General features: G+C 38.4%; 4 protein-coding genes across 7 annotated transcripts; 2 read left to right on the top strand and 2 right to left on the bottom strand.

Annotated features, from left to right (window-relative positions):
* The first annotated feature begins 1,674 nt into the window (after positions 1-1,674).
* hnf1a (HNF1 homeobox a) lies at positions 1,675-8,779 on the top strand. 4 transcript variants are annotated; one of them, XM_034118002.1, is made up of 10 exons: positions 1,675-2,177; positions 3,162-3,361; positions 3,468-3,648; positions 4,431-4,630; positions 5,257-5,399; positions 5,488-5,629; positions 6,895-7,083; positions 7,161-7,282; positions 7,993-8,089; positions 8,294-8,779. In XM_034118002.1, exons 1-10 carry the CDS (start codon positions 1,882-1,884, stop codon positions 8,422-8,424), a joined length of 1,701 nt encoding a protein of 566 aa, XP_033973893.1. In that variant the 5' UTR covers positions 1,675-1,881; the 3' UTR covers positions 8,425-8,779. The 4 variants fall into 4 exon arrangements, with proteins under 4 accessions (XP_033973893.1, XP_033973892.1, XP_033973891.1 ...); XM_034118001.1 differs by having other exon boundaries at positions 5,227-5,399; positions 7,993-8,077; XM_034118000.1 differs by having other exon boundaries at positions 5,227-5,399.
* Positions 8,534-11,422, bottom strand: cunh12orf43 (chromosome unknown C12orf43 homolog). Its single transcript, XM_034117807.1, has 7 exons — positions 11,388-11,422; positions 11,076-11,245; positions 10,779-10,806; positions 10,313-10,411; positions 10,142-10,218; positions 9,950-10,037; positions 8,534-9,324 (listed from the first exon to the last, which is right to left on the bottom strand). Exons 1-7 carry the CDS (start codon positions 11,420-11,422, stop codon positions 8,985-8,987), a joined length of 837 nt encoding a protein of 278 aa, XP_033973698.1. The 3' UTR covers positions 8,534-8,984.
* Positions 11,423-13,407: 1,985 nt separating this feature from the next.
* On the bottom strand, positions 13,408-17,549 carry unc119.1 (unc-119 homolog 1). Its single transcript, XM_034118585.1, has 5 exons — positions 17,229-17,549; positions 15,794-15,907; positions 15,068-15,176; positions 14,777-14,949; positions 13,408-14,168 (listed from the first exon to the last, which is right to left on the bottom strand). Exons 1-5 carry the CDS (start codon positions 17,455-17,457, stop codon positions 14,056-14,058), a joined length of 738 nt encoding a protein of 245 aa, XP_033974476.1. The 5' UTR covers positions 17,458-17,549; the 3' UTR covers positions 13,408-14,055.
* Positions 17,550-20,170: 2,621 nt separating this feature from the next.
* On the top strand, positions 20,171-22,456 carry pop5 (POP5 homolog, ribonuclease P/MRP subunit). Its single transcript, XM_034118323.1, has 5 exons — positions 20,171-20,264; positions 20,348-20,490; positions 21,382-21,531; positions 21,617-21,700; positions 22,005-22,456. Exons 1-5 carry the CDS (start codon positions 20,245-20,247, stop codon positions 22,166-22,168), a joined length of 561 nt encoding a protein of 186 aa, XP_033974214.1. The 5' UTR covers positions 20,171-20,244; the 3' UTR covers positions 22,169-22,456.
* Positions 22,457-22,497: the final 41 nt, after the last annotated feature.

Raw genomic sequence — 22,497 nt, 5'->3', positions numbered from 1 at the left:
TGGGACTTAATTACAGGTCAGTGGCATGTCTCAGGGAGATAGAGGGAGCTCTGTTACCCTTCCAAATACAGTATAATGCCATCTTCCCAAGGGTGGGGTGGGGTAACAGGAGCTCCACACAAAAAGGTGCTGATAGGCTGAACCTGAGAATGGTATAAGGTGATACAGGCAGAGAAAGTGAGCGTTTTACACTGAAAGAGAGAGAAAGATAAAGGACTACATTAACTCTCAAAGGTTTTCTCCCTTTCAGTTCGCCCTCGTTCCTTTCCCAGTCCACTTCCAACTTATCATTCCTGCCAACTTTCTTTAACAAAACACAACAGGGTGGATCAAAGATAAAGAATTTAATCTGGAAGGGAAAAAAATGGTTTTGAAATGAATCTACGTAAACAATTTTAAAAGTTTAAAACCACCTGTGGGTGCAGCAAACAAATCCCTCACATTTGCCTATACCACTTTTTTTAAATCACCGAAATAAACTGCACATTATTTCTATTATATTTACATTGTGACTGCTCCACGCTAATGCATTAAAGTAAAAACCAAAGACGTGTTCATAGTTAAACTATCCACAATCACCAATATCAAGGTGATTAAAGGTGAGCAAATAGACAAACAAAATATAATGTATAGGTAATATTGGTTGTTTACATAGACTGAGATTACAACGTGCTTAACAAGAAAGTATCCACTCCAGACAGGTAAGAAAAGTAAACCATTAAAAAGTACAAACATATTTGTAACCATAGGTGGAATATAACTGTGTATATGAGCTCAAGTCCTGTAGTTACGTTTAAAGGTCTATTATGTAAATTACTGATGTGGTCAAATCATTTAAACTAAAATAGAAAAAGTTTATAAAACCAACATAAACATAAAAACATAGTGAAAATAGTTACTGTGAAATAAGTAATATATGTATATATAATATATATAACAATACAAAAAGTAAAATATATAACAATAAAAGATACATTTAGAATACAAATGAAAAAAGTTGTAAAATATAATCAATAATAATATATCACTGTGTTGGTCTAAGTCTTTTTTTCCGGTAGAACAAGTACTTTTACTTTACTTTCAATACCATAAAAGCTGTCAAAATGCTGTTCTCCACTGAGTGACTGAACTCACTCTCCACTCAGCAACACTGTGAACACAAACGGCCCCCAACGTGAACTAACTTTGGTCTGGGGACACATCCTGAAACTGGGTCGCGCACATGTAAACATGACACAGCAGCGCTCTCTAGTGGCCTGCAGGAAAAGATCAGACCATGTTTATGCTCAGTTAATATAATGTTCATATGTGTGTTAATTATTACTTTTCCACTACATGCTTCATCATTAAAGTGTGCATCATATCCATGATGCAAACAGATGGTTAAGAGGAGCTTCTCTCTGTGTCCCAAAAGATGGTTTCACTGTGAAATCAGAAATATTTACATGTGTAAAAGCACCACACAACTTTTCTGTTATGTTTTCTTTACTTGTCGGCTGTGAGAGGAGCCTCTGCAGCCCTGCATGCAACTCTAACATCCCCTCACGTTTATTTATTGTTGTTAAATTGCACTTTGGTCACTGTTGGGGACTGAGGGAGTGGGGACAAAGTTCACAGGGCCCATGAAAGGAGGAGGGGGTGAATAGGGAGAAAAAGAAAAAGAAGAATATTGACCTTTGAAAAGCAAAACAGCAGGTGGAGAGCCAAAACCAGGCAGCTCAGGACACATCGGGAGGAAATTCAACACTGGGAAAATTAAAGTATCTGTATCTGAGGGACTGTTAATATAATGAGGCCCAACGCTGCCTGTGTTTGAGCGTGGCAGTGCACATGAGAGCAGTGTTTGTTTGCGTGGCGGCAGCGAGGTAAGGCATCAGAGCAATGGAAGAGAGGATAGAGGAGCGGGCCGAGGCCAAGCCGCGCAGTTTGACCGCCCTTCAGGAGCAGCTGATCTGGGCCCTGCTGGGATCTGGCCTGTCCCGGGACGTCCTGGTCCAAGCCGTAGGGGAACTGGAGCGAGACAGGGCAAGTACTGGCACCGAGAGGGGAGAGAGGGGGGATGGAGAGAGCTCAGAGGAAGGAGAAATGGATTTCCCACCGCCTATATTCCGAGAGCTGGAGAAGCTTTCCCCCGAGGAGGCGGCCAAACTGAGGGCTGAAGTGGACCGGCTACTGCAGTGAGTAGATCCCAGCACTGCTCTGGAAGATCCACTGATTACAAAAAACACCTTAAAATGCTATTTGTGCCTAGCAATTCGTCTGTGCGTGGTCAAATTAAAAAAATACCTTGCTTATTTTTGATTCCCCCCCTTTCTTCTCTTTTACATCCTGTTTATCAAAACTGCACTTTTAGTTTTTTATTCTTCTTTGCTCCTTTTCCCTCTTTATCCACTCTCCTTCTGCCTGCTTATCTGCCTCTCTCTCTGCATACTGGCTTGTGAAGCGAATTTAAAGAGGGTTCCTCCTTTGCTAGTTACTAATTACCCACCCCCATCATTATTCTCTAACCATTTCTTAATAAATAAGCTACATGCTTAGGTGAAGATTAATGGAGTAGGGCTGGTCATGTGAGGCCATGTTTACATAAAGGCATGATGGATATTTTTTACATATTTTTAGGGATGTTTTATGATATTTAGAATATAATGAGCATGTATTTTATTTTGTGAGTTTTTTTTATTAAAGTATTAAAACTCTCACTAGACTCTCTTTACAATCTTTTTTTAAAATGGTTCAACCCAATATCAAAATACTGTTTGTGTGCTGAATTCCAATCTGATAAAGTCTGAGAGTTTTTTTGTAGTATTGTGTATTTATGTGCTGCTTACCTGACGGTTAAAAGCGTTAAATTAGGCTTCATAAACCTTTTACACGTGTTTCCCCTCCAGTGATCTAAAAAGTGCTGGACTTTGCCCCCGTGTGCTTTCCCTTATCTCTCTCTGTCAATAAGCCTCTCTCTACTTCCCTCTAAATGACCACGCTTTATGTCCAATGTTGTGAAGAACCGTTTAGCACTCTACTAGAAAGGGTTAACCCAGAAATATAACGGAAAGGGTAACGGGATATAAACGAAAGTTAAACAAACTACAAAGTGGAAAGGATACACAATAATATAAAGGTGGGCAAGAACACACAAAAATAAGATGCATTTTTTCGAACAGGGAGGACCCCTGGCACGTTGCTAAAATTGTGAAAAGCTACATGCAGCAGCACAACCTCCCTCAGAGGGAGGTGGTGGAATCCACAGGGCTCAACCAGTCCCATCTCTCCCAGCACCTCAACAAAGGCACGCCCATGAAGAACCAGAAGAGAGCGTCTCTGTACACCTGGTACGTCAAGAAGCAGTGCGAGATCAGCCAGCGTGAGTACAAGGACGAGCTGCAGAGGCTCTTCTTTCTACTATAAACATGCATCATGTGAGATACTGAAAGAGAGGTGTGAAAAAGTGAAAAATAATTACCTTTCAGAATTTACCAATGCCAAACATGGCCTTGGATCTGCAGAGGAGCAAGGAGAGGAGACAAGGAAAGGACGGAGGAACAGGTTTAAATGGGGTCCAGCCTCCCTGCAGATCCTCTTCCACGCCTACGAGCGACAGAAGAACCCCAGCAAGGAGGAGAGAGAGGGGTTAGTGGAGGATTGTAACAGGTGAGCCTTAGTGATGGTACAAGGACAAATCAGGATTATTCAAATATATCTGATTTTTTTTAATAGTTTTGATGCTTCACCCAACAAGACCAAAAAAACGAGCGAGGCCAGCCTTGAAATATGATTATTAAACCCACTTAAAGCCTGACATCTGATCAATTCCTTTCAAACAATAGATATAAGGACTGAATTAGCCACAATCCAAGTTTATGCCATTTATATATACTTTTTTTTTTAAATCTTATGAGTATAATTCTTGTATTGTTTTTGCACATGTATGGTTACAGACCTTCTCTTTACCTTCTCAAGTATTTTGAGTGCAAATCATTTACCATTAACAAACAAAACAAAACCCACAATAACAAAGTTAAATAGATTTCATTAAATGCATTGTTATTTAATGTATTTGAAGTCGACATCATCATTAAATTGTTTTTGTGAATTCCCTAGGCCACAATAATTGGTAGCATAGTGTGCACTGGACCAAAGGAAAGGAGATAATGCCTTCCTATTTATTAAGGCAGCAACCCTTCACCATCCATTTGTTGATACATAGAAATAAACCCTCTTTCTTAAGAGGTGTGATTCTGTTCTGGAGAGGAATCCTTACTTTAATTGAAAAGCATTGAGTTTATTACTGTAATAATTTTCTATGTGTAGAAAATAAAGTCAATAAGACAAATATTTCTTTCTAGGGGAGAGTGGTCATTTTCTTGTACTTCTCTAACGTAGGCCTGCCTTCAAAATAAAAGCCATGTAACAGTGTGCTGTGCTTCCCTCAGGGCAGAGTGCCATCAGAGGGGGGTGTCGTCCTCGCAGCTCGCCGGCCTGGGCTCTAACCTGGTCACCGAGGTCCGAGTGTACAACTGGTTCGCAAACCGCCGCAAAGAGGAGGCCTTTCGCAACAAACTGGCTCTCGACACACCTTTCCCCAACCAATCTGCCTCCGCCTCTCACCACAACATCCCAAGTCCAGAGCATGGTAACACACTAACAGGGTTTGAAGAGTGTACACATTGAAATTCAAGAGTGAAATCTAAACTGAAAGAGGAAGCAGGATCGAGATTAGACTTGCCTATACAGGATGTATTTTCTTTTTGATCCCATGGTGTACAACCATCAGACCCTTGTAGACATGACTGTACAGGTTCTGGTTCAGATGCTCATATTTCTCAGTTCCCTTATGCTGCCATTTGCAAATCAATCAATGCAGTGGTGGAAGAAGTGCTCAGATATTATATTTTAGGAAAAGCCTTAAGAACACAGTCTGGAAATACTGTTACGTATTATGTAAAAACCTTAAATATGCTCAAGTACAACGTATCATCATCTACCATTTAACAACATTTTATTAATTAATAGCCCTTCATATATGAAGGGCTATTAATTCATTATTATTATTATTAAGCGTATGTTTTGATTCGTTTTTTATTCAAATCTAAATCTGCAAGGAACTAGGGACTAATGTTTCCATATTAACTTAGTAAAATATTTGCCACCTAATTGTAGCGCTCAAACAGGAAATACTCATTACTTGAGTAAATGCGCTTACTTACATTATAATATAACCCCTGTCAGTGTTGTGGGGCCTGACTTCTTGTTTTCCAGGTATGAAATACAGCCAGCAGATCCTGTGTGACGCGATGAGCTCTGCGCGGGGGAGCGTGGGGGAGATAGTGGGACGTCTGGTGGTCAGCCCTGTACAACTGGAGCCCAGCCACACACTCCTGGAGACGCACAACCCCAAACTGGTGAGGGCTGGTGTCCAGGTGCTAGTTTAGATAGTAAACTACCTGTATACACTGCTGCCATCCTGACAACGCTGTCCTCTGCCCTCAGGTGTCCAGCGGAGGCCCTCTGCCTCCTGTAAGCACTCTGACCTCACTGCACAGCCTGTCTGCCTCCACTGCTTCCTCTCAGGGCCTCATCATGGCCTCACTGCCCAGCGTCATGAGCCTGGGGGAGTCCTCGCTTCTCATTGGTAACATTGGAGCTCTAGTTTACAGCGATGCAAGATATTACATTTTTGCTAACACTTGGCTTCAATTGCCTTTGCATTTAATGATGCCTTCTCCAAATGAGTATTAATGCTTTACATTCAGATGCTTAAAGGTGGGGTAGGTAAGTTTGAGAAACCGGCTTGAAATACACTTTTTGTTATATTCCATGGAATGCTCTTAACATCCCGATAGCAATGAATATCTTAAGTGCTTTGACAAAAAATCCATAAAAAAATGTCATCTGTGGAAGCCGTAATACTGTAAAAAGCACGACCAATCATTTTAGCCGGCCCAGCTAAAATAACTGGATGGCCTACCTGCCTGTCAGCCTTCCATCTGTGCACAAACTTATCTCGTGCCCTCATTGGTCATGTGCGCGTTCGTGTGTGTTGGAGGAGGGGCTCTGTAAGGAAGTGGCAGATTTTTTCCAGCTGTGTATTTTCAAATTTTAGCGCACTCGAGCTGGTTTCTCCAAAATTACCTACCCCACCTTTAAACTAAATAATATATTAACTTTGATTAATGAATATAAAAAATAGGAACCCCTGGCGTAACAAAACAACGTAAAAGTAGGATTAATCTGAACTACACTCAGACCTCGATTTATACACAATGTTTTTCTATAAGGTCAAATTGGTTATCAAATAGTAGTTGACAGCTTATCGACAGCTATTGGCAAAATGTCAGATAATGGGATCGCAGAGCAAAAAAAAGCACAATGCAACAAAACAAAAATAAGATCTACAGAAGTAAACCCCTAAATTGACTGATATTTTAAGAATTATAGTAAAGGCTGCCCTGATGTGTGTATATGCCATTGTTCGCTGAATGTGTAGGGGTGGGGGTAACAGTAAGGGAGGCCCCACACAAATTGACTAGGTGCTGCTGACCACCTGAATCCACACCTGGCTGCACTTTTATGACTCCCAAACAAACTTGTAACATTCAGACGATGTGAAAACACCAAAGTCGCTTCAGTCCTAGAAAAAACCCTAATTTTAAGTCCAATGAAAGAGCCCGATGAACTGATAGGCCTGACTATAAATCAGACTTAAATATGAGGTATATTTTTCCACACTGCAGATGTATTTTCCATTGAATGCACATAATAAAAGTGTCATTTTCTTTTCTTTATCGTGTAACCTATATTTAATTGTAGGCCTTTAACAGCATATACCAATGACATGACAATATCATCATGCACCTCTAAAAAAAAAAACTGAAAACAGTGCATTTGGATTCACAGGTTTAGCCTCTGGGCAGCCCAAGAGCATGCCTGTTATCAACAACGTGGGGGGCGGGTTCACCACTCTCCAGCCAATCTCGTTCCAGCAGCAGCTTCACGGCTCTCCCCAGCAGCACATATCACACCAGCTCCAGAGCCACATGGGGGCCAGCCCCTTCATGGCAACCATGGCGCAACTGCCATGCCACAGTAAGATCACAGCAACAATCTGATACGAGTTTATTTGTTATGTTGAGATAAGTTTGACCATGTGATCCTCATTACAGTGTACAACAAGTCCGATTCGCCCCAGTACCACTCAGTACCATCCAGTCTGCTATCCCAAGCCATGGTGATCACTGAGGGCAGCAGCCTGGGGACGCTGACCAGCCTCACTGCTGTCAGACAGGTAACTGAGTCTAGGGGTTCAGGAAGTTTCAAGGGATATTTGTTTTTATTAAATTGGATGAGGTACTTATCTACAGTCAGTGAAGTACCTACAGTGAATGACAGTCAGGACATTCCAAGTTTGGAGAAACTGAAAGAAGATATTGCTTGGAAGTTAAAGCAATGTTCTTCTGTGGAGGGAGGAAGCAGCAAAATAAAGGCGCATCTAAACAAATAAATGTATCAGTTTACCTAAACGCTATATATAGAATATTTGTACCGCCTGAACCTATTGTTAGACAGCCATTTCCGTCAGGGAACTGAAGCTGACCATCTATGCTCTCCTCAAAGCCACCAGCCTCCATTGACAAAAACAGTCATTTTACCTGGAAAAACACAGGAGACCTCTAGCTGTGTGTTTGTTTGTGTTGTATTGTGTGACTTAAAAGATAGAGGCAGCAGCCAATGAGCAACCCCCATTTTCTGCACGGTAAAATTACTGTTCCCTTAATGGAGTGTTGGTTGTCAAAAAGGATTGATAAGGGCATCACCTAAACTAATATACTTGGTTTTTATAGGTGGCTAAAATGTGTATTGCCGCTACTTGCGTGACGATAGGCTACTGTTGATTTGACACTGATTATAGATAAATACTTCATACAACCTGACTGCAAAGAAGCACGGATAATAATATTTGGGTTAAAATGTGTCTGTTTTTCTTTTCTTTGATAGATTATAACAGCAGATCCTGAGGAACTTACAGACTCTCCTTTACAAGAAGACTCTCTACATATGCAGCCACAAACACCTGTGCCAGGTACACAACAAGGTTACTCCTTAACATTTGGACACATTTTGAGTCACTTTTAGCATGACACAATCAAGCTGGGCTTAATCTGATTAGATCAATTGGAGAACATTTAATAATGTCTGACTTTGAACTCAGTTACATTTGTTCACATATGGCCCTAATCCTCTTCCATGATTTTAAGCGGAGTTAAACAACATTTCTATCTATTTATTTTGTTAACAGCTTCATCCGAGAGCCTAGAGCTGTATCCTGCTTCTCAGACGACAGAAAGTCATCAGTCTCTCCTCCTCTCACCTTCACCAACAGACATCAGCTCCTACATCCCTACACAAATGGTCTCCACTGCGCAGTAGAAGTGCTGCAGCGAGACAGTGTTTTAGGTAGAGGGCTACCTCTGCTGTACATTTCCAGAAAAATACCTGGAGTCAGGGGCCACAGGGACGATTCAGTTTTGATGTTTTTAAAGACTCTCCGAAACCACTGTAATACGAACAAGGATTGACATTAGAGAAGATTAACCTTTGATACAACAATCAACAGAAAAATCAACACCGAAATGTATTTTCATTGAAGTGTATAGTGACTTTCATAATTTGTAAATTAAGTTGTAACTTGTAAATTGCGTGTTGCCTGCATTTTTTTTATGTCACTGCTTTGAAATGCTTTTTCAGACTTCTTTCAGTAAAATAAAGATTATTTCAAGAATAAGCATGGATTGGTATGAAAAGATTTTTTAATGAAAAATGTTTTTTTGTTCAGATACAGTTTTACTGTTGTGTAAATGATGAATGTTCTTAAACACACAGCTTCCAAAAACATATTCAAAATGTTTTGGGATATATATTTCAAGCTTGTGAGGGACTGGATAACGAACATCTCAAAACAGTGAAGGATAAGTCAAAAGAAATTCACATCATACTTCTTCCTCTGTGTGTCGCTTCTTTTTCTTTTTCCGCTTCACTTTGACCTGCGTGTGTTCCTGCTCAGAGTTCCCGTGCTCATCATTAACAGGAGAACCTGCAGTGTCTACCTGCTCACCCTTCGCTTGTTTCCGTTTCCTCTTTTTCTTCTTCTTCTTAACAACATGGTTCTCCTTTTCCTCTACCCCGTTTTTCTTTTCCTTTATATTTTCTGAGCAGGGAAGCTCAGATGAGGGGGTGGAGAGTGTAGAGGGCAGCGAAAAAGAGGGCAAGAGATCTTTGATAGACACTGCCGCCTCCCTCAGCCTCATTTCCATCTCACTGTCAGTGTCACTGTCACCAACAGAGAAATATATGAGTTACAGGGATAGTTAGGATGTTTTTAAGTGAGGTTGTATAAGGTGCTTGTTTATAGTCAGTGTATCTGCTACAGTAGACGGAGGTTGGCAAGTCCCCAGTTTGGGGAGCAGGGAGAAATTCCGGCATGTAAAATATATATTTGAGACAGGAACTGACCAGAGTCAACAAACTGTATTTTTAACAAGCGAAAAAAGGCGGTTATTGGTCTAATGCTACCTTGTTCTATTTGTTTGTTGGTGTTAAAAGCCTCACCTAAAAAACTGTTTATGTGTATGCTATATTGACAATAATGTTCCTTGCCGTCAGACAACCATTCCTGAAGATGCTACCTATGCTCTCTTCAAAGATATCAGACTCCAGACTTTTAAATCATCTAAGTGAGGCTTTTTTATTAGTAGGCTAAAATACGTGTTGTTTCAGCAGTACATTGCTATGGCTCTGTGCAGTCACTCACGCTCGTTTCTCCAAACCGTGGGCGTGCCAACATCAATGTACAGTAGGTAATACACCGACTTTAGATAAGTCCCTTATACAAAGTCACAAAACTAAACCTTTAAGGACTATACAAATAAATGACATTTTAAAATGTAATAAGAACCTTGAGCTGGAGATAGGCCGCCGCCTCACAGGGGCTGGGGCTTCTACAGCTGCCTGTCCCGGGACTGATGTAGAAAACAGAAGAAATCCTAAAAAAGGAAAGAAACAAAATAAAACATATGGATGGGCATGCATTTAAAAATAGCAGTATACCCTGAAAAGCAGTAGGTACCAAAATAAAGAGAAAATGTACCCTCATCATCATCATCATTATCACATTTTGCTGACTCCGCACAAGATTCAGTTTCAGTCTTCATCTCTGTAAAGCGACTGAAAGGAAAGGGGACAATATATGTTAAGTTTTCAAATATATGGATCTTTGCCTCACATTAATATGAAAATGACAAGAAGTCAAACTACATACCTGTCGAGAAGATTTCCTAACTTTTTGGCGACGTGTGTTCGAAACCCTTGGGTGACCTGGAGCTCGTTGCCATCGTGATCATGGTCAGCGACAACAATTCTGTTGCACAACAAGACAATATTCAAACTTACTTGATTTATGATTATTGATTGATTGAATATTTTGTATGAAATTCTGTCATTGGACCATTCACTAAAGAGAAACCGCATATGTCCAAAATTAAGTTTTGTAATTTAACCAGAAAATCATTGTTTATTAGGCTGGTAAGTTATGCAAATCCCCCAGTCCTTTTTATATATCAAGAGCATTTGGTTGGTAAATGGTGCTAATTGTTTGCCCTGGTTGTACGTTTATAATAATAGCTATAGCTGGGACATTTGGAGTATTTAACCTTAATAGCTGAAGTCGAGATAAACAATCCAATACACTAGCTCTTATAACTTAAATGTATGTATAAAAGGCTTACCGTTTTGACTGTTGCACATTGCCCCCATCTAAAACACAGATAGCAGCAGTCATCATCAGGTAACATGCATTTAATAAATACTGTGTCTACATTAGCGCTGAAGGTTAAAACAAGCATGCTGCAAGAAGTTAAAGCAAGTTAATGAGTAGTGAAGTGCAATAAAAATATATAAAATGACTACCACCTCTGTATTTAAATCAGAGGTGGATATCTCATCAGGCTAATGTCGTATTCCTACAGGAGTTTTCTCTCTGTCCACTTCGCCTCTCACTACTAACATAACAGGAACACCTTTACCTTTCTTCGTGTCACTTCGTGTTTCCCAAACGGCCTCCTGACATCTTCTCAACACTTCATCGTCACTGCTGCTGGAGTCTTCAGAAACACCAACTATCTTCTTAGCGGTGGCCGCCATGCTCAAACACGTGCCGCTGGTGTTTTGAGCTGAGCATTCTGGGTAATGTAGTCTGTTTGTCAAACGGGAACTGTGTTGACAGAAACTGGCTATTTGTGTCTTTAGACTCTTTATACATCACTTTCTTCATACAACTTCGAGAAAACCAACTTTAAAAAAAAAAAAAGTCAAGGCAATTTCTTTATTGTATTTACAGGGACAAAACCACAAGCTGTGCAATAATGTTCATTCCATAAAAAGAATGAAAACAATGTCATACATTTTCCATTTTAAATTTCTGACATTCATTTTAAGACTATTAATTAATATTCATGATTTTTCCAATATATGTAGTTTGTAACAACTTTTACAAATGATACAAGATTTAAGAATGTCAGCATGATTTGCTGTATTTTCCCAAGGTACCAATACAGCTGATTTAATCTAGATAAACAAAGACAAAAGTTTTCCCAAACTCCCTGATAATCTACTTAAAATAAACACCAGCTTTTCAATGTTTTTCAGTCTAATATTTTTATTTACAATAAATTTGAATGAACATGAGTTTATCACTTGTAAAATTAGACAATATAAAAGGAGGGGTCTATGCAACGGGTTACAAATATGATCCATACATTGATCCAGACAGTCTAGTAACACAAATTGGACCCTCTTCTCAAGGCATTTTCATTTTCCGATTTTACAACAAAATACCGCCGACCGATACTGTTTGGCATAGCAACACCAGTGCTGCTAACCAGCAGACCAACTGAGATACATCCATTGAGTCCAATTGTCAAATAAATTGAGGTGGTATTGGGTCATTGAGTAAAAGCTTCAGCTGTTTAAAGTGTGTGCCTGATATAACACTTGTTTGAGTTATTAATGGTCTACATCATGAGTTGTCACTGATGCTTCAAACATTAAAATCCCAAAGATAAAATAAGATTATACAAAATGACTCAACGCAGGCTGTAAGACACCTGTTTTACAAAAGGCAGTACTGCAAGACGTCGGTGATGAATTATCTTTCCTTCAGCTTAATGACGTTTTTGCCTTACAGGTGGATGATGTACAACGTTTCCTTACACAATAAACAACTTAACAATGAACACCTGGATATAAGGCACATGGAGTCATGTTACAAAGTACAGTGAGAGGATCTTTTGGGTTTTGGAAATTACTTCCAGACTGTTCCAGTGGTTTTGCATGATTTAAATACATTGCATAATGGAATTAAAGCAATGCTGACCATTTGCCAGATGTTATTTTCTGCATTTCAGACAGCCACTAATACGCTTGACTGTCTGTACCGAAAGAAAAGAAAAAAATTGAACCAGCTAATCAAAGCAATATTTTCTTACATTTAGAAAATAATTAACAAGTAATGGTAAATTGCAGCTCTAATTGCAAATTAAAACTGTCGTAACTAATAGACATTCAACATTTGTAGTGAATGGCCAACAATATGCAAAACCACCGGTATCGTCCTTAAAACAGGTCTACTACTGTGTCTGTCCTGCTGCCTTATTAAAAAAAAAAAAGATCAACTACCAAGGAACATCACTCTGTATTGTCCTGCTTTGTGCTTTATGTCATTAGTAGATTGAGAACCTGAGCTCAAAGCAGCAGAAGATACACACAGCGACCCGTTTAAAAGGTATAACACACTGCTAGACAAATTCTGCTCAAAAAGAGTTGGATTTGTAGTATACTATTGTGCCAAATAAACCAGGAAGACAGACATCAAAGTTATTAAAAACGTGTGCTTTGTGGAGTACAATAATGTGGGAAGACTAAACTCACAGATTAATTAATTAAATGTATTATGTCAACAGGTTCCACATAATTGTATTAGGTAAGTTTAAAGCAATAGTATTAAGTTGAAGCTATTATTTAGTATTAAACTTAATATTATATAACACAATTATGTGTAATTTGTTTACAATTTACCGTTTCAAACTGTTTTCAGTGCTGTTTTAGCAATGGATGGCATGTAAAGCAAGTCTAATAACTCTCAAATAGGTTGATATCTTTACCTTTTTGTGTTTTCAAGTGTGCAGAGTTTGATATAACAAATACTAGATTCCCAACTGACAGCGAATTATGTCACGAAAAGTTTAACAGATTTTAGCAGGGTAAATATTGCACCTAACATTATGAAAGAGCTCATGCTTATCTTCAACAAAAAGAAACCTCTACTTAAGACGAGATTGGTCAACCTAATGTACCTCGTAAAATTAACACCTACCTTAAATATCTGACCTAAACAGTCCAGATGGCTCACAACTGATAGGAGATATTTAAGCAAGAAAGAAACTCAAACAATGTCACCTAGTGCTACATAATCATCCTTGACTAACAATACTGTAAAACGTCTAGTTAATGCTCGTTCTTCCATATGGGAAACACAATTGTCACTAGCGAAAGGTAGTTCAAATAAACATCAACTGATAACATCTATATACTAAAGCAAATGGAGTTATAACTGACACAACCTATAGGCTTTTCCATGAGAGGTCTGTGATTCAAAGTGTCCCTTTCCAGCAGAGACGGCAAGAAACTTAAGGCAAAAATGTTACATGATATTTGAATGACAAACCAAAAGACAGAGCAAAGAGTCAGATTTGACAAACAAACATATTTGACAGAACATTCCTCGGAGTCCCAGAAGCTGAGGTCAATGAGGTACTGATGAATGGATCCATGATTTTGTACGGAGGCAGATGTGGTCCATTGTGAAGAATGTTGTCACGTTTGGAGGAATGTTCACAAAGAGAATATGACTTCTGCCCCCCCCCCCCAAAGAAAGCTTTTGGATGGTTGTAATGCGATGAAAGCAATCCCCCTCTGAATATCGCAAATATTTCTCCCCTTCAGGTATTACAGACCGCCGTTGTAGGCATAGTCCGCCTTGTTGTGCATGATGAGTTTGTTGTCCACAAAGTAGAAACTGTCCGATCTGGTCTCGTAAGGGTGTGCCACCATGAGGCGAACTGACAGGGAGAGAAGGAAGAAAAATATTTCAACAAAGATCAAGATATGAACTATAAGGTATAAATATGTATACAGTACACTGTTCCAGATGTATGATAATTGTCATAAGATCATTTTGCACCCTGCACAATGTGAGACCATCCGTCTGCCAACAAAGCCTTACAGATAATTTAATTATTCCACCATTTGTGACACTTACAATTAGTACCGTAGTTGGTTTGAGTCTGTAATGTCCTATTTTAATTCATTTCCTGGGAGCAAAGTATGGATCCTACGGCTGTGTTTACGCATCTCTTCTCCTGTCGCTCATTTTAAGAAAATGTGCATTGGAGATAACTTAGAATCTACCCGGGAACCCAGTTATTTATTTTTTATGAATTTAGCTTATGGCCTTAAATGAAGGCAGTAACAGAAAACTGGCTTCCAGTCGTGCAGCATGCCGAAAAGTCTTTTAACTATGTATTTTTATAAATTTCACTCTCAAGGTTATGACTCAGGTTTGATAATTATGATAATTTTAGGATTGATAGCTAAGCATTTCCAATATGGCAACGCTTCCATGCCTGCAACAGCATTAACATTATTGGCTGAGGAAAAATAAACTCACTGAGGTCGTCTGGAAGCTGTGGAAACTCATAAATGTGTTCACATGTGTTGCGGCTGTTGGGAATGCAGAAGCCAAAGTCAAAGTCAAAGTTCTTTAGGAGGCGTCCCTGGAAGTAATGCCTCTCAATCATACGGAAGCTGTTAATTGGCCGGTCTCCCACGGTGAACTCCACACTGAGGTTTAGAAACAGAAACAAGAAAGACAACATTCACAATTAAGTTTTGCACTTTAAAGTCTGATTATTATGCATGCAGCTATTACAATTCAGAGCGTTATGGTTAATTGACTTACGTTGCACCAACAGTGCACAGTTTCAGGAAGGCCGGTGTAAACTGATATCGCACAAAACGCCCCGCGCTGGTGTCTACATCCCCACTCTCCTCTTCACCGTCCAGAGGACCTAAAACAGAAAACATGTTAAGCTGTCCTACATGAAATAATCACAGGATAGGCAACAAAACTAGGAGAAAATATGTGGTCATGCAGATTATACACTATTATTATCTGTGATGTGCAAGAGCAATGTCAAAAGATTTCAATCAAGAAGACACACTGATGATTCCCAAATATTTTCTAAAATCTACATTTTTTTTAAATGAATGCGTTAACTTAATAGTAAAAATAATGCAATTGAAATATGTTGAAATATTTAGGAGGTAAAACCGACCCAGGAGGAGCATATGACAATGGGGTAAGATCTATATACAAAGCAGATTGTATGGAAAGACTGCAGTACTCATGCTTGGTTATACTGTGCTTTACTGACAGGACAACACCTCTGGGCTATAACTGAGCACAATCACTGTGTCTGTATCTACAGTACAGTCAATGGTCATACACATGTTTCTCCCTAATGGTCCTTTTAGCAAGGGCTAGCTTTCCAGTGACAATCAATAACTATACAAAAGTTTGGCTGCATAAGAATCATGTTGAGTGAAACACATCTCCATGAACAAGACTGTGTGAGTTTTGTGAATGGTTGCATCTTCAAGAGGCAGATGTAAATGTGTCACTTACCACTGTTAGGAGGTTTGGCAATCTCAAACAGCACCGTTCCCGTTTCCAGGTCTCGGATTTTGAAACGTGTGAAGTCAATGCTGTAGATATTGTCTTCAGGTTTGCACAGATAGTCTGGAATATGAAATAAAAGAGTGACTTCAGAGAAAGACATTCAGTAGAGGAGTTCAATAGGCTTATAGGGAGCAAGCAACCATTAGTAAGGCTTTTTGTTAGATTCATCGTTTAAGTCTCTTAAAATATAAAAAGAAAGTAAAAAAAGTCCATCTTAGTTTCTTGAGTTCAGAGGTTATGTCTTGAAATGTCTTATTTTGCCAGTCCAAAAACAAAAATATCCACTTTAATATGATATCATGACATCTCGATTTTTAAAAGGCTAAAAACAGGTGTATTTGCTTTTTTTTCTTTAAAAGTTAACCTATTATTAAAGAACTTGGTGATTATTTTCTAACAAAGGACCAGCAGACCTATAGTTTCAGAACTACACCCTAGCAAACAGAGGCAATTATTTGATATTTAATTAGCTTTACTAATACCTACATCAGGAATTTTGAGGCAAGTCACAAAGCTTTGATCCACAAAGGTTCGCCCTTACTTTGACAATAGAGCCAGCACTCAAGGAAAAACTAGGGTCTGAGTATCTTTTTTTTGGTTCCTACACCTTGCAGTGGTGGTGAATAATTCCACTGCGCAGGCTCACGGCTATTCAGTCAAGTCTTGTGAGAAAGAAGGGAAGTAATGCCATTGTTGTCTGGTCCGGGGAAAAGGCTAAAAACAATGGAAGGCGTTAAGCATTAGCTGCAACTTTGGTAGTCTGGGTTTCCAATACCAAACACTGGTGTTTGACTCGTAGTGCATTTACTCGTGTGTGGAAGAAAGTGACTGTTCAAGGAGATTAAAAGGCAAAAACATCAGAATCCATAACTTAAATCTGCACTAGTGACCAAAAAACATAGCTTTTAGTGAATACACCTGCATTTGTTGTTTAGAAAGAAGAATGCGTGCGAATTAATTTGATTTGTTGTTGTATTTTTAAACATGAGCCATGACTACTTCACATGACAGTAGTTTGCATCAGTTTATCTTTTCCAGTTAGCTAAAGAAATCCTTAAATACAGCTTTAAGGACAGGGGGCTCTGAACAAATCCCTTCTGGGGGGCTCCAAATTCCTTGCTACGCCCTTGGAAACCTCCTACTTTGTTGGTTATCAACAAATAGGAAAGATGCACAGCACAACACAAAACATAGTTAACTTAGACATAAAGTAACCTGTGTGACAAATTAACTAACTAACAATGTGATTCAGGAAATGAGTGGACTAAGAAGTCAACAGGTCTGACTCTTCACTTAGCCACCGTTAGCATAGGGTAAAATAGTACCAGTACAGCAGTGTTATTTTACAGGCTTTAACTAAGACAATGCTTTCATAACTCACCCTCCGTGACTGCCCGGAGACCCAGGACATTGTCTGGGGTAATATCTTTCCCCATAGCCCGCAGTTCATCCTCGGTGACCACAGGCCACTTGTCCGGCTGATTGCGCCTTGACTTCAGCTTCTTCAGCATTCCTCCACCGCTCTTTCTCTCCCTCGCCTCCGAGCCGGGTTCTGTCTCCGTCTGACTCTTACTGACTGTCGGTGCCGGTTTGTTTCGTGAACCGTTCATAACGGACACTAACGCTGCGAAAAAAATAGTTGTTGTGGTTTCTCCTTTTTTTTGTTTGAGAGCGACTTAACAAACTGCTGGTGTGTTTTCAAGATGGCGTATAACGTGTTTGAGAGACAAAAACGTAAGGTTTTGATTGGCTGAGAAGGACGGAGATTGTCATAGTTACCGAAAGGGTGCGAACTGTTTAAAGACCGGGACGTCCCGTTTCTTGGTTTAATGGATTGTATTCATAGGCGTCATTTTTTTTGTGTCCCTCGGAGGTGGTGTCCCCTTTAGGCTGGCAAGGACACAAAATCTCTCAAAACATGAAAACTCACAAAGATCATTAAATATTATGTATTTTATTATTATTATTATTTCATTTTTTTTATTGCAATTTTATTATTTAAATTGTTATTTAAATGTTTTTTTTTTTTAATGTTTTTTAAACCATTATCTAAATGTTTTAAATATGTTTTTATTTTCATATTATTATTTGTATTTGATTATTTTAAATTATTATTGTATTAGTATTATTATAATTTTAATTGTATGGGCCATTTAGTTTTAGTAAATAACATTTCCTTAAGGTTGTTATGATTGTATTATGTATTTAATCATTCTTTTTATTTGATTCTTTTTTTTATATTCATTATTTTCGTATTATTATTTTATTTGTTTATTTTATTATTATTTTATTATTATTATTAATTTTTTTGGGCAATTTCTTTTCAGGTCCCTCGGAGGTGTGGGGGGAGGGGCGTCTCCCACTTCACTTTGCCATGCTGGGAGGCAAACCACCAACCCTCTGGTTGCTAGGCATCCATTTACCCCTTCAGCCAAAGAAAAGGCACCAGTACATATTCCAGTCAAATTTGACAGGATTGGCTTCTACGTTTATTAGGGTTACAAGGCGACACAAAGATATTGTTAAAGAACATTGTTTGAACTCATCGCCAGTAGTAACCATCAATTTTTCACATCTGTTCCAGAAAAACCCAAGGCTACCAGGACGTGTGGGGAAAAAAACTGGACTTAAGCCTCTGTTTCTTTCTAACTTTACCAAAACTTCAGGGTTTATTTCCCATTTAAAAAAAACTCCATTCTAACAACAATTCGTAATTTCTGAACAACAGCCCATAATTAGGCTGTGGCTGAGAGGAAGAGCTGTTGTCTTTGAGTCAGAAGGTGGTGGGTTCAATCCCAGAAATGCAATTCTCATGTTGATTTATAGTGTGTATTGTGCTGCTTGTTAGATGTGTGCGTGTTCTCACTGCTAGTGGAGATGACCTGTTAGAAATCCCATCCCTTACACTCCTGTTAATGAGTTTTAGGTAGTAGAAAAACCTTTAATAGCAACACAATTTTTGACGCTAATAAACATTTATATCTGGCTCTTGATGGCTCTGGAGTGAAGTGTATTTCTTACGCCAAATACATCAATCAAAGTCAATCAAAGTTTATTTATTCAGCCCAATATCACAAATTATACTTTTGTCTCAGGGGGCTTTACAGTTTATACAGAACATGAATACGCCAGAAATTCCCGGTGCTGTAAGCTTTGAAAATATTTATTGAAGAGAGAAAAGTCATGGTGTGGTGTCTCTCCTTGCACTGTGTACAACTTGACACAACGCTTCCAAATAAAAGTGGGACTGGTCAGAGGAAGTGAAATAAAATATGATAGAAACTCAAAGACTTAAAGACACCTGCACTTGTTGACATTTTCAGAGCAATTGAAAGTACATTTGTTACAAATGTTGTCGTATCCACAGAATACAAGGCTGCAAAGCAAAACAACATTTTGTGAAACACACAAATTCCCTCCAAATCACATCACAGCAAGACTTATAGTTGGGAGTTCATTATTTTAAAAACACATTGGTGGTCCAGAGGTCTATGCATTGGTTCTTCATGCAGGTGCTTGAGGTTCAACACGGGAGGGACATACTTTGTCTTCTGCTATGCTGATGTTAAATCTGGAGAAATTGTCCCCACCACTTTTTCTAACAAAATGACCCCGTTGGTTGCATTGTGAGCAGAGGTGGAAGAAGTATTTAGATATTTTACTTTGGAAAAAGTATTAATACTTACTTGTAAAAATACTCTGTTACAAGTGAAGGTCCTACATTTAAAGTCTTACTCATGTAAAAGTACAAAAGTATTGGCATCAAAATATACTTAAAGTAAGTAGAAGTATTGGTTGTGAATAAAGGCTATTTTCACAATCATATATGTGAAATGACTGGCGTAAAAGTAACAATACATTCATGTCAAAATACTCCATAACAAGTAAAAGTTCTACATTCTTAAATAAAAGTACTAAATCTGCAGAGAAAGGTCCTCCATATGTGATGACTAAATATATACCGTATATATATAGACATATAAACAGTATGTCTAATAATATACAGTATATTATCAGTTATTCCACTAGTTTAATTTTAGAGATGCAGTATATAAAAAGTGTATAATAATAATACATTTTATTTATAAAGGCGCCTTTCAAGGCTCTCAAGGTCGTATCTTTATACATGCAACATCTGAAAAGTCACTAAAGCTGCTTAATAAAAGTAGTGGAGTAAAAGTATAAACTTGCGTTAAACTAAAATAAATAAAGTACACGAAATATTCCCATTAGAAAGTGTGTTGATGAATAGACACATCTGAAATCGTGCGGCCCAGTGTCTATTATCAAGTACACCCAGCATCGCCTCTAACCTCCAGCACGTGGCGCTCTAGTGCAAGCTGGTGGTAGATCGTTTTGTTGACGGAAGTTCGCCACGGAAGAAGAGAGGAACCGTCATGGTTCGTGTCAAGTCCAGGTAGAACGTGCTGTTCATTTACCATTGTAACACTTTTGATGTGCTCTCAATCCCCTTTCTGACGGGTTGTCTTCTGCCTGCAGGTATTTACTGTGCGAAATCAACGTGACAGACAGGACCCGCCTGTTGCTGCTGGATGACCGAGCTGTGGCAGCGGCAGTGAGGGCAGCAGTGGCCCGCATGCACGGAGACTATGGGACGGCTCTCTGCAGCATCAGATTCTCTGGTAAGGGTTTTAAAATCTTTACTTTTTAAAAAACATTACCCGAGGTGGGACAAGTACTCAGATCTTGTACTTCAGTAAAAGTACCAAAGAGCAGGAATACTCTGTTACAAGTAAAAGTCATGCATTCAAAATGTTACTCAAATGAAAGCACAAAAGTATCAGCATCAACATATGCTTAAAGTACCAGAAATAAGATTACTCATTATGCAGATCGGCTAATTTCAGAATAATAAGTTTTGATTATAAATATTGATGCATTAATGTGTTATCAATGTTGGTAAAGGTCCAGCTAGTTTGAATTACTTTGTAGCCTATACTGCAGGATAGCTTGTGAGTTTTAATCCAGGTGTGACTAAAGTATTTTTGAGTGTTGTTTATATATAACATTATTAATCCAAATCTGCAAAGTTACTAAAGGTAAACTTTAGTGGAAGAAAAAGTGTACCTCTGAATTATAGTGGGGTAAAAATACAAAGTAGGCTATTTCAATACTCAACAACTCATGTAAAGAAAGAGTATTTAAAAATTGTACTTAAGTACTGTGCTTAAGTTAATTTACTTAGTTACTTTATACCACACATTATAACACATTAGATGTCCTGCGACATTAAACCAACTTTATACAATGTGTGTGTATTACAGAAAATAGGGTTTGGTGACCAACTCAGTGCTGTATAATTCAAGCAATGATTCCTGTTCAAAACAAAATTGCACAAACTAAGAAATCATTTTACAATTATTCCATCATGCACAATGAACATATTGTACGTTTTTGCATTACAAGTTCTCAGCTTCGTCACTTTTTCTTTGATGTAGAGGAAAACATTGTAGGATATTGTAGCTTTGTGTTGACTGAGCTCTGAGTCTTCTCTGTATTGTATGTCTTTTTAGTGAAATATCTGAATGCTCATACTGGAATAGTATTCCTGCGTTTCCCCAAGAGATGTTACAGACTCCTCTGGTCTGCATTGCCTTTCATCACCTGTATCGAAACTCGTGGGCAGAAAATCCCATGTTTTCTGAACTGTTTGCATGTGGGAGGTAAGTTAAAACATGGACACTCATTTTTATAATGATTAGATATACCTTTATTATATACACTTGTTAATTGTGTTTTGTTTTCCAGGAACAATAAGAACATGTCAGAAGTTTCTGATCCGATACAACACCCAGCAGCTCCATCGAATGATCCCTAAATGTAAAAACGAAGGTACGGGATTTCTTACAATTCTATCTAATGTCATTCATACTGAACTCTGCAATGAGAGTCAGTAGAGGTCCATTTATTTATTTATCTGTTCATGTGATTTTTAACTAATCATCTACTAAAATCGTGATTAACAACGGTGTTGAAAATGAATCTGTTTTACCAGATGTATTGAAGCATTTCACTTCGCTTCATCTGTTGAATTTTTAATTGCACTTTATCAGAGTCTACTGCAATTAACTTCAAGCCATTCAAAATACAAAACTAAAACCTTTATTTGACCGGTTTCCTTTTTTTTCATTTGTAGAAGAAAAACAAGAGATCCAGAAAGCAATTCTGGACTGCACTCTAACAAGAGGAAACAAGGTGGCATTTGAAGATGAATTAGAGAGTGAAAAAGATGACGATGATGAAGAAGAAGAAGAGGAAGAGGAAGAAGAAGAAGAAGAAGAAGAAGAAGAAGAAGAGTGACTTCACTCACTTGCATTTAGAAGGCAGACTATTTTTGTTACGGGACATTTAAGCATTTAAGGAAATGCATACCCACCTCTGTGGAAAAACAGTTCACTGCTGCAGCTGCTCAGCACATTTGATACCCAAGAAAACGGACTGACTGTATGCCTGTCTTCAATAGAGGCACAGAGGTAACCCCTGCAGAGTTTTTGTGTTTTAATTAACTCTTATTACATTTTTGTTATTTATACTATGTTTTGTGCTCAAGTGTTTTTTTTGTATAAATAAAAGCACTGTTTTTGATGATGTTGTATGCTGTCGAAAAAATTATGACATAAAACGAATGG

This window comes from Trematomus bernacchii, unplaced genomic scaffold (genome assembly GCF_902827165.1).
Source record: "Trematomus bernacchii unplaced genomic scaffold, fTreBer1.1, whole genome shotgun sequence".
NCBI lineage: Eukaryota > Metazoa > Chordata > Actinopteri > Perciformes > Nototheniidae > Trematomus > Trematomus bernacchii.
The sequence above is the reverse complement of the archived record's forward strand: the minus strand, read 5'-3'. Positions and strand labels throughout refer to the sequence as shown.